This window comes from Prunus persica, chromosome G6, assembly GCF_000346465.2.
Source record: "Prunus persica cultivar Lovell chromosome G6, Prunus_persica_NCBIv2, whole genome shotgun sequence".
Classification (NCBI taxonomy): Eukaryota; Viridiplantae; Streptophyta; class Magnoliopsida; order Rosales; family Rosaceae; genus Prunus; species Prunus persica.
In genome coordinates this window covers 20,592,797-20,605,721 of record NC_034014.1, presented here as the reverse complement: position 1 = coordinate 20,605,721, position 12,925 = coordinate 20,592,797, and the positions used below count along the sequence as shown (strand labels likewise).

Genomic DNA, 12,925 nt, shown 5'->3' with positions numbered 1-12,925 from the left:
ATGATAACTGTACTGGCAAATGTATTGTACACATGAATAGATACGTATTCATGACTTGATGAATAGTACCGGATATATGAATAGTGACGTATACATAAATATTAATCATTTTGGATAAACCATCACTATTCAAAAAGGGGAACCTGCAGTTCCTTAAACTCATGGATGAGCAATTAAATGAGATGCCAGAAGTTTCTCAAAACATGGACAATTATGTAAGGGCTTGAAGTCCAGAAATATGTACAGAAAATTGTAAAAATGTTCATACCATGAGAATATGTGATTTTGGCCCGAAGTTCAAAATCTAAGGGGATTAAATGTCCATACCATGAGAACATGTGATTTTGACTTGAGGTTCAAAATCTAACAGTGTTGAGAACCTGAAGTTCCAACAATTAAATGGACAGCCCTTGAGGTATTATTGCAAATTGTGGTACGCCACATATTTCTTTGGCATAAGAGAATGATGAATTGAGGCTCCCCTCACATTTTGTTATATCTGGGCCGGAAGCTCATGAACCCAAATATATAAGATATTAGCGTGGCTTTTACTCAATTCATATTTCATGTCCATTTGAAAAGGGTGAATAAATTCTGAGTTTTGTGTTTTGCACAGGCCAAAAGTTCCATACATTGAAATATGAAATTTGGGAGAGTCGATGTGGTTATTTGAACCTATAAGGCACAAGGTTCCAAACCGTCATTTTGAAAAGACGTAAAAACCACAATTGCAAGTTTAAGAATGTGCGCAATTATTATAACAGGAACATACAACAGATAGATTTTTTCCTGCAATAAAGGTGCAGGCCCTGTAAAATCTATAAAAATACATTATGTTCCGGAAGCCTCTGAAGAAAGAGGACGACGCCTCTTAAGCTTAGCCATGAGCCTCTCATGGTCTCCCAAAATTCTTTCATTGGAGACCTGCAGCATGTCTAGCCTTCTCAGTGTATCAACAGAGTACGAACTCACCAGTTTCAACAAGGCATTATTCTCTCCTTTAAGTTTCTCAACCTCCTGTTGAGACTCATGAAGCATTCTTTGGAGAGACGAATTTTCAGTTGTTAAATTCTCAACTTCGTTTGCTCTGGCACGCAAACGATCAGCCATGTTAGAAACAGAAGCAGCACTCTGAATGCTAAAAGCCATTGAGTCATCAATAGCCTCTTCCTCTGATCTCCCTGTCAACAACATTTCATCCATTGGAGTAATGAAATTCCTAGCTACTATGACAGCAGTAGCATCATTCATCATCGCAGAATCATTAACTGTGAGATGACGATTTTTGGATACAAAGGATGGACGCCAAACTTGGGCGTCACTGGTTGTTGTGGGAGTATCATTTAAATTGATATAATTTGGGCAGGAAGAAGAGGAAGTCATTTTTAAGAAGGTTTCGAAGAAAGCCTTAAGAAAACTAAAGTTTCAGAAAATGAAGGAAGTTAAGTTGAAACGCAGTTGCTCCAATCAAGTTTTGCAAAGGCAATATCTATAGGAGGAAATATGGCTACAGTTTTTCAGGATCCCAATATCTTTTCGGATCCCCATATTATCTTTTTCTTTCTCAGATTCCAAAACTTCACGTGGCCTCCATTAATATTTGTCGGCACTTTCTGCGTTTTCAAATTATTATTTTCGTCAAAAGCCGATCTTGCTTTACGGATTTCACGGAGCTACTTTTTCAAAAGTATCCCGAGAATCTCGCAATTTTCCTATGGTTAATTTGAAATTCACCGGTTCTACCTATTCATTGTATTTGTGTATAAATGTGTTACTAACGAAATTTTCTTTGCAGAAGACATCCAGTTTACTGCATACCTAGTGATGTGATATCTACTTATTTTTCTTATCAGTGAGCACTTAATATGCCCAAGAAGCAAGACTATCTCTGATCATCCATTCAGGAAGCGAGACTATCCCTGATCACGTTTTCGCCACATCCGGGAACTGTGAAGGCGACCTTATGCTCTAATATCCTGAGGTCCTTCTAGACTAGGAGAAATGAGAGCTTGTTGTTTGCTCCCACCAGCTTCCTTCCCTGATTGCTTACCTTCTCTTGCAATCAATATCACAATTTTTTGCATTTTTTCTCTTTTTGTAACTCTCTGAGGGTTATTTGTTTTTGACAGAGAAAAGAGTTGTGATTTTACTCTTGCAGGATATAACTAGATCATCAAGCGCTACATTTACTGGGCCGATACAAGCTTGAATGATACTTGAGAAAAGTTTCTCCCACCTAAGGACGTAAGCAATACTTGTGTTATTTTATGCTTATATACTTATTTGATATTTTATCTTGAAAGATAAGTCCGTTCCAAAAGAATGGCTTGTATGTATCCATGAATTATGAATGCAAATTTTACAGATTGCAAGTTGGATACATTGATAATACACTGCACAGATTAATGTACCATAAGAACAGAATATGGGTATAGCAGTGATCAATATGATGCACGCCTGTTGCGTAGCAAATGATGTGGATTGAAGTCCCGAAAGGACAATCCTTTGACATGTCAATATTGATATTATGCACGCCTAATGCGTAGCAAATTATATGGGTTAAAGTCCCATCATATGGGTTAAGGTCCCAGAAATTAATTGACATGTATGTATTAATCTGTAACATGCCTTCGGCATAACAGATATATGGGTTCTAAATGTTCCAACTCCCTAAATGGAGATTATCCACGCCCTACTGCTAAATAACGCTCCAATGGAGGTTATAATCCACATTCTCACATAATAAAAGCCCCATGAAGTGGCTTGGGTACCCAAAGGCAAATAAATGCTTATAATTGATGCATGCGCATGCACATGAGAATTGTGAGATCATGAATTGATGAATGACAATTTTTGGTTTTGGAGTAGCTACTCAAATCATCAATGGGCTGTGTTGATTGGAACCGCGTTCAATTATTAAATGTCGACAATATCATTGGCCAAAATGGAATGAGGTAATTCCATTATAGATGAGAATGAACGTGAAAGAACAAACTCACAGTACGAACCCCAAAAGATGTTAATACTGAAATTTATACTTGGGTGTTCGGAATAAAAGGGAATATACCTACTTTGTATGACACACTGTTTTCTAGCAGAAACAAGGAATGTTGGGTTTTCTCCATATTTACAGATTCAATTGTGCCCCCTCTTATTACACAATTACGGAGACCAACATATTATCTTTAAAGGTTATTAAATGCACGGAGCATATCGCCAAAAGCGATTTCCTAAAGATATATAAATAGCTGGGTAAAAGCTATATAATGTGTCATAAAGTTTAAACCCTTTTTAGACAAAATCCGTTGAGAGGATTGACATTGCATAAAGCAAGTCCCTAAAGGACATGTGCTTGAAGCACAAAATTTGTACTCAATATTAATAAGCATAAATTACCTCAGTGAGTACATTGATTATAATGTGATTGCAACACATTAAAGCTTCTGCAGAGTTCAAAGAAATATTTGTCTCGACTTAAGGATCGAGCATTATGCCAACGAGATTCTTGCTTATACTAAGAAAGTATTGAAGCATTTTTATGAGGATTATCCGTTGGACACTTTAATGATTTTCCGGAAGTATATTGGACCGGACATCATATTTTCCAGATAGGGCTCAACTCCATCACCATCATTTTGGGATGATGTGAGGTATATTTGATGCTATCTCCGCATAACACCATGTACGGGCATATTCTTTCAAGTGAACTTACAAATAGCCCAAGTTTTGTTAGAAACGCGGACTCTGAAAATTTCTATGATTTACATAGAGATAGCTCACTGGAAATATATTTACTTACTCAACTACGAGAATTATTAATGGCTATATCCTCCACTCACTCCGAAAGATTCTCACTCCAAAAGATAGTCATGAAGACATCAGGGGGAGATATTAATCAGGGGGAGCATCCAGAAGTATGCTATACAGATTGCTGTACTTTTTTTTTCTTCCTTCCATCAGTTTTCTACCTCACTGGGTTTTTCTCCAAGAAAGTCTTTAATTGTGCAACTAACATATCACATGTGGTCTTCAAGGGGGAGTGTTATAAAATAAATGAATTCCACATTAGGTAAAATTAGGTGGGAATTAGTGAAGATAATTAGGTAAGATTAGGTGGGAATTAGTGGAGATAAAGTTAGTAGGTATTAGTCAAAAGATGAGATAATGGGGTTAGGGATAAATCATTATGTCTCCATTAATTCCATTTGCTTTGCCTATAAATAGGCATTATATTTGCTTGTAAACACACATAGAGAAGAGGAAGAGAAGGAAGAATGAGGGTGAGTGAGTTGAGAAGAAAGAGAGCAAGAGAGAAATTCTCCAAGAGAGAAAATTGAGTGAGCCATACATATTGTAAACACAAAGTTGTAGCCCTATTATTTTACATAGTGGAAAAGTTACTGCTGCTGCTCTCCGGGGATGTAGGTATAGCCGAACCTCGTTAAATACTGTGTCTCATCTACTTTACGTGCAGCTCCATATTCGCATATATACCAGTTCATTTTACAACAAATGCCTGAATATAAAGGGAGAACATAATTAATAACTCCAGAATGAGAGCCCACTTGATTAAGGACAGTACTTTTGAAATTTTACTTCACGGTCCTTTTTCAATAAAGCTGATGGTTATTTATTTCTAAAATTGTCTCTAATACACTTGTAATCATGACACGACTTTTTTTTGTTTCTCTACAACGCACAATTTTGCTACTCTCTCACACATAAACCTTACCCATGCATACATTGTACCCCCACTTAGTGCCCGTTTTGTATTGCTTATTTGGGGTAATAAGTGATTTTTAAAAAATTTTGAGAAGTCCAATCCTTTTGGTAAACTGTGAGAAAATCACTTATTGTTAAAAATTGCTGTGAGAGAAAGCTATAAAGGAAAGAAACTAATGAGGTGCTTTCATTTTCTGATTATGCAGGAATCAGTTTCGAAGAGGCGCTGGGTTTAATGATTATGCGGCAATCATTTTCTAATTATGCATAAAATCAATACCAACAACACTTTTAACAAAAATTTTACCAAACGCCAAACTGCTTTCTCTCACAGCTAATTTCTCTCACAGCAAATCTGACAACGATTATTTTCACATCACAGCAATGCCAAACTAGCCCTTAATGATATTAGTGCATGTGTTTCCTCTTTTTTTTTTAATTTATTTTTTTTGGATTTTGTATGTTATATTTTATTTTATTTTTAAATAAATATATATATATATCCCTACATAATATTAATGGTTCTATTTTAAGTTAAATAATATGGGTAGAATATTTTTCAGGTTGTATTTTATTCTTCAAAAGAAGGTATTTATAGTACAAAGATGTAACCCTAGTAGGGTCAAACTAAGAAAAAGATAAAATCCTAATTACACAATATCTGTACAAAAGGAAAGAAATATAATCCTAATAAACTAGGAAATAAATATCCTAATTAAGCTAGGATCTCGCTAATATTTTACACAATTTTTTGTATGTTACTCCAAATATGGTTTCTAGAGGTTTTTTTTTCATTTTCCCACTTCTCTTTTGTCTACTTACCCTCTTTTTTATTTTTTAAATATTTTTTAATCAATTTTGTTCTTTTTTGTTCTCTCTCTTTCCTATTTTATTCTTACTTTATTTTAATTTCTTTTTAGTTTACTTTTATATTATTTCTTTTTTTTTATATACTTAATTTTCTAACTTGCACTCTATTTTCAACAGTGTTAATTATTTCTTACTCGATAAAAGGAAAAAAATATATTAAAAACCCAATTCTTCAAAATTTGGGTAGGTAATCTCAAACGTTTTATTCAGGTTTCAAATCAGATTCTCGAAATTGTTTTAGTTTCGATGAACTTTTCCAATCGATGGGCTTTATCAATTAATCTTAATGGATTATTTTTTTTTTCTATGTTGTTGCTTAATTCTCAAGTGGTATGGATCAGACAATGCCCACAATTTAAATTCAACTTTTTTCTTCTTTTTTTGTTGAGAACTTATGGGTTGTTTGGATTAGATTTGAAGAAAAAAAGGGTTGACGTAGGCCTTAGTTGAAGTTTGAACAGCTTAAAGTGATATGATTAGGATTAAGCTCCTTAATTCTTTGTTCATATGGTCTGGGTTTGTTTTCTTTGGCTTTATATTCTCAACTACGATGAGAATTTAACAAATTTAGGGAGCATATAGCTAGTTATTTATGATTCTAGAACCCTTATTTAGACCAATAAAGTAGTTGTCGGTATTGTTCCTAATTATATAGTCTTGGTTTTATTATATGTTTCACTAGGTGTTCTTTACAAACCTATCTTTTGTTTTTCAGTGCATCACCAACTGGACAAACATAATCAATATTTCGCCCAGTTTTGTTCTTTCCAATCTTTGTTTCTCTTTTTCTTATTTGTTTCCATGGAGTAGTATCCCACGGAAATGGCATTTTTCTCAGATCATCTGATTCTGAATTTTTTATTCATCCACATAGCCAAGAAATCAATGAACTAGATAGTGGCTAAATCGAAAACAATCTATGCGTCTGAGTGGCTTTTCTTCTTGTCGAAGTTTGGCTGGGTTGCTTTGCATTTGTGCAATAGGCTAATCCCCCTTGGGTTTCCATTATTTTCTTTTGGCCGAGGCTGTGAGTGCAGAGATTGGAAATTGATTTATTTTTCTTTATTTTTATTTTTTGAATTAGAATAATTAGGGTTTGTTTGGGTAAAACAGAGAGCAAGAGTGAAAGGTTTAAACTACTATCCACTACTAGCAACACCGATATTACCCCCAACTTAACCACTTATAAAGCCCAATAAGGGTGGGGTTTTATTACAAAAGGTCTCGGTGCAATTAATAGTGGAATCACTTATTATAAGTTGTAATTTATTTTGTCAAGTTTTCAATATGATATTTATATATTCTTCAACATGCTCCCTCACGTGGGATCACCACATAGTAGGCCACACATTGAGCCAAGTTCATATCAGAGTCAAACATTCAAATCCAACACATGAGCACTATATATTGGGTAAGGTAATTATGAAACAAATTAACTTCAATGCATGTATATATAAAGGAAAATACTTGCCTCATTCCCGTGGAAGGTTCGAAGATAGTCTCTATCCTACAAGCCACACAAGCCCACCAAACAATTAAGTTTGATTAATTTCTAATAATTGACTAAAATAAACATATATCTCAAAGGTTTTTATTTAATTTTAATTGATATTGATGTTTTATTGATATTTCCGTCAAAATTTGTTAGAACTTGCTTAACGTGTATCAGTTGGCATAAACTTTTAATATCTTGAAGGAGAGATCCTAAACGCCAAATACCTTGGCAGGCATTACTTGTTTACCATTGTTTACTAGGCGAATGTAATCGATTCGGATGACTTAAAGTTATCACAATCCATTCATCATCAAATGCATTGGAGAATCCCCAACAGTTGTTTAATCTCCGTACTTGTCTTATTGCGAAATGTGATATTGGCCAGTTGAGAGAGCATATTCCCAACAGTTGTTTTATTTCCTCTTATAACAACGATTACTTAAATGCTTTTTCGAATATACATAAGATTGATTGCTCCCCTAAATCAATGTCAGATTTGTTCTTTTGATTAAGCATTTACCAAAATTAGGCCATTATGGCATCAGTTGCTGCAGACATCTTCATTGGCAAATTTGTAGCCATTCTTGAGAGTGAAGCAGCCTCCATAGCGGGTGTTGGTCATCAAGTTGATGAGATTAAGCAGGAGTTGGTGGTCATGAAATCCTTCTTAGAGGATGTCAATGGCGGCAATAAAGCACACACAGAAGTAGAGAAAGCGTGGGTCGCAAGCGTTTGAGACTTGGCCAATGATGTTGAACACATCATTGATGAGTTTATGTATCACATGTACGAGCAGCAAAGCGGCGGTCCATTTGCAAGATGGATCAACAAAACCATTCACTTTCTGAAGACGCTTTGGTATAAGCGTCTGTAGAAGGAAGAAGTACTTCTGAAGATATTCGCAGATGGGTGCAGAACCAAGCGGAGTCTTCTCTTTACCATAAGGATGATGAACTCGTTGGGATTGAAGGCGGTAAGAAAATTTTAATGGGATGGCTGATGAACAAAGAGCAACGCCAAACTATTGTCTCCGTGTTGGGGATGGGAGGATCAGGCAAGACAACTCTAGTTGCAAGGGCTTTCACCAACGACGCTGTGAAGAGCCATTTCGAGTGCTATGCTTGGATTACTGTTTCCCAATCTTACGTGATTGAAGACTTGCTTAGAAGATTGATCAAAGAATTCCACACAAAGCAAGGAAAGAAGAGGTCCCTGCAGACATAAATGTCATGAGCTATAACGAATTGCTCGAGATTTTGGTGAACTACTTGGAAACTAAAAGGTACCTAGTTGTATTGGATGATGTGTGGGATATACTTCTATGGGAGAGAATAAGGTTTTCATTTCCGGATAAACAACTTGGAAGTCGAGTCATGCTTACAACTCGAAGAGAAGACATAGCATCCTATTCTTTTGGAGTTGAAAGCCATGTTCACAAGATCCCATCGCTGGGAAAGAGTGTTGCGTGGGAGCTCTTCAGCATGAAAGCATTCTCAAGTTATCATAACAAATCTTGTTCACCTGAACTTCTGCCATTAGCTCGGGAACTTGTGGAAAAGTGTGAAGGCCTACCTCTTGCAATTGTAGCCTTAAGTGGTCTTTTGTCTTCTAAAAAGTCACTCACAGAGTGGAGCAGAGTCTACAATGATGGAATAAAAGAATGATATTTTTGGTGGTGGGTACGGTTATGTGGAAGTAATAATGGGTAAGAGAAGAAACTTGTTCTCTTGTGATAATCAAAAGTCAGAAAGTAGTGGGAAGAGTAGTGGGACACTATTCTAGATATGATAATGTTCCTTCCTTGATTGATACAAATGAAGAGAAAAGGGTGGCTTTATATAATAGCCACTACCCACCTAACACGTTAAAAATACCCACCTAACACATTAAAAACACAACTAACACCAAACATAGTTAATTCAACTAACTTCTACCACACCATTAATTTAACACACAACTACTAACAAACTGCCAAATATTTCAAAGTTACCAGCCGACTATTAATGAAGTCTAGATTACTTTAACATCCCCCCTTAAGCTAGACTTCATTTACGCCAATTAATTTTCTCATCTTGATGAGCAGCTCCTTCTTCAACGGTTTGGTGAACAAATCTGCCAGCTGATCTTGGGACTTGCAATACAGAACCTCAACTTCTTTATCTTTGATTAGCTCTCTGATGAAATGAAACTTGATCTTGATATGCTTACTCTTGCTGTGAAACATTGGATATTTGGAAAGACAAATAGTTGATTTGTTGTCGCAGAACAACTTTGTAGGTCCTTCTTGAACTTGACCCATCTTTTCTAAAATGCTTTTCAGCCACCTAGCTTGACAACCCGCTGATGCAAGAGCAACATACTCAGATTCTGTAGTTGAAAGTGCCACTATAGATTGCTTTTTGGAGGACCATGAAGTCGTACTTGAGCCAATGCTAAAGACATAACCAGATGTGCTTTTGCAAGTATCAACATCTCCACCCAAGTCACTGTCACTGTAGCCAGTCAAATTTAGATTCTGAACAGGATTATAATGCAAACCATAATTGATAGTTCCAACCACATATCTTAGGATTCTCTTTCCAAGCTCCCAATGAACATCTTTTGGTGACTCCATGAAACGGCTGAGGAAGCTTACTGCATATGTAAGATCTGGCCTTGTTGTAGTTAAATACAAGAGGCCACCCACTAGACTTCGAAACAAAGTTTGATTTACCATTGTGCTTCCATCATTCTTACCTATCTTAACACCAACCTCCATTGGAGTAGCAATTGACTTTGCATTTTCCAACCTGAACCTTTTCAACAATTCCTTTGCGTATTTCTTTTGTGAAATATAGATACCATTCTCATTTTGTTTGACTTCAATTCCAAGAAAGAAATGAAGCAAACCAAGGTCTGTCATTTCAAATCTTTGTGACATAATCATCTTGAAATTATCACACATTTGAGCATTACTCCCAGTAAATATTAAGTCATCCACATATAAGCAGACAATCAAAATCTCACCTTGAGAGTTCTTCTTGGTGTAAAGAGTATGCTCATATGGGCATTTGTGAAACCCATACTCTTGGAAAAATGCATCAATCCGACTGTACCAAGCTCTTGGAGCTTGTTTCAAACCATATAAAGCCTTCTTCAATCTACACACTTTTGTTTCTTCATTTCCCTGCACATAACCTGGAGGTTGAGCAACATACACTTCTTCTTCCAAAAAACCTTGCAAGAACGCTGATTTAACGTCCATTTGAAAGACTTTCCAACAATTTTGGGCAGCAAGAGCTAACACCATTCGGATGGTGTCAAAGCGTGCAACTGGAGCAAAAACTTCATTGTAATCAATTCCATAATTTTGCTTGTAGCCTTTAGCTACCAAGCGAGCTTTGTATTTCCCAACTTCTCCTTGAGCATTCAACTTGGTCTTATACACCCATTTTACTCCTATAGGCTTCTTTCCTTGAGGAAGATCAACCAGCTCCCATGTGTCATTTTTCTTAATGGAATCAATTTCTTGATCCATAGCCTTTACCCATTTTTCATCCTTTGAAGCCTCTTCAAACATAATTGGGTCTGCATCTACAAATAGAGCAAAATTTGTGCCACCATTAGTGATCAAAACATAATCACTAGATGGGTACCTTGTGGATGGTTGATGAGCTCTTGTTGATCTCCTTTGTCCTCTGCAAATTTCTTCTTCCTCACTGCTATCACTAGAAGAAGTTGATGATGACCCTTGTGATGAAGATTCCTGTGATGATGGAGTTGTTGGTGGAGTTAAATTTGGATTTTCAAGGCCAATGTCTAACAGTATTGGACTTTGATTTTCAGCTTCACTCCAATTCCATGCTTCTTCTTCATTGAACTTGACATCACGACTAACAATAATCTTGTTAGTCAATGGATTAAACAACTTATATGCCTTGGCCTTTTCACTATACCCAACAAGAATGCACTTTTCTGATTTGTCATCCAATTTTCTCCTTGTTTCATCAGGAATATGAGAATAAGCAATGCTGCCAAATATCCTTAAGTGACTAATACATGGCTTGAGGCCACTCCAAGCTTCTTGAGGAGTCTTGCCTTCCACACTATTGGACGATGCACGGTTCAAGAGATATACAGCACATGCCACTGCTTCTGCCCAAAAACGATTAGGCATTGCTTTTGCCTTCAACATGCTTCTTGCCAATTCCATAATGGTCCTATTTTTTCTCTCGGCCACACCATTTTGTTGTGGGGTGTACCGAGCTGTGAACTTATGCTTAATCCCTTTTTCTTTTAGAAAATTTTCGAACACATTGGATGAGAATTCTCCACCTTGATCAGACCGCAAGGTTTTCAATGCAAATCCACTTTGCTTCTCAGCCAAAGCTTTGAAAACTTTAAAGTAATCAAACACCTCTGATTTATATTTGAGAAAATAGACCCATGTCTTTCTGCTATAATCATCAATGAATGTAAGAAAGTAGCGGTTACCTCATGTTGATGTTGTGTTCATGGGCCCGCATACATCTGAGTGCACCAGCTCAAGAGGATGGGATGCTCTCCAAGAATTTCCTGTAAGAAACGAATTTCTCTGATGTTTTCCCAGCACACATGCTTCACAAACTTATGTTTGATGCTGTATCGTTGGTAGGCCTCGTACCATATGTTGTTTCCCCATCAATGATAGTGTATTGAAACTCAAATGCTCATAGCGTAGATGCCACAACCATGAGGAATCCTTGATAAGTGCACTTAAGCAAGCAAAAGATTCATACTTTATGTTCAGAGAAAACATATTGTCTCCTGACATCTGGACCTTTGTAATTAGAGAGTTGTACTTGTCTCTAATTACACACTGGTCTTCCCTGAACTGAATATTATGGCCTTTACGAAGAAGTTGCCCCACACAAAGGAGATTGTAATTTAAATCTGGAACATATAACACATCAGAGATTCTTTTTTGTTCTCCAGACTTGGACAGAAAAAGAATATCTCCACATCCTTTGGCCACTAGCTTTCCACCATCACCAATCCTTACTTCTGAGTTGTTGGTATGCTTGAAATTGACAAAGGCACTTTTGTTGCCTGTCATGTGATTACTACATCCGCTATCAAGATACCATTTTTCTGCACGCACGTTTCCTTCCCTGGCAGCTGCATATGCAAGTAGAACCACATTATCATTTTCCCTTTCAGAAGCTTTTTCATGCACAAAGCTTGATTCGGCTCCTCCATTTATTTTGTTTTTGCATGTTGACTTGATGTGCCCATATTGCTTGCAATTGTAGCACTGAATATTAGAAAGAGAGGAACCTTGTTCTCTTCCTCTTCCTCTTGAATAACCACCATAATCTCATCTTCCTCTTGGAAAACCATAATCTCCTCTTCCTCTTGAATAACCATAATCTCGTCTTTCTCTTGGATAAACATAATCTCCTCTTCCTGTTGAATAACCATAATCTCGTGCAGAGCCTTCATCATTAGTTTCTTTCTGGTCATTTGCATAGCCACGTCCTTGATTATTTCTTCCTCGTCCACGAGCAAAGCCGCCTCCTCCTCTTCTAGAACTTCCTCTGAATGAGACTTGAGATTGAAAAGCTTGCTCAACAGGGCCAGAGTCAAACTGCTTCAGTCGTAACTCATGGGATTGAAGAGAACCCATTAAACTGTCAAGAGACAAAGTAGACAGATCTTTGGATTCTTCAATTGCCACCACAATATATTCAAACTTTCGGGACATACTTCGAAGAATTTTTTCAGCAACTCTCTGATCTTCAATTTTTTCTCCATTAATTCTCAGTTGGTTGACTAGAGAAATGACACGATTGAAATAGTATTCAACAGATTCTGACTCCT

General features: G+C 36.6%; 1 protein-coding gene across 1 annotated transcript; it reads left to right on the top strand.

The window, feature by feature from the left end:
* Positions 7,444-8,975, top strand: LOC18774025 (disease resistance protein RPM1). The gene is given in 2 exon segments (XM_020565324.1): positions 7,444-8,272; positions 8,275-8,975. Coding segments are annotated over 2 exon segments (675 nt in total). The 5' UTR covers positions 7,444-8,074; the 3' UTR covers positions 8,752-8,975.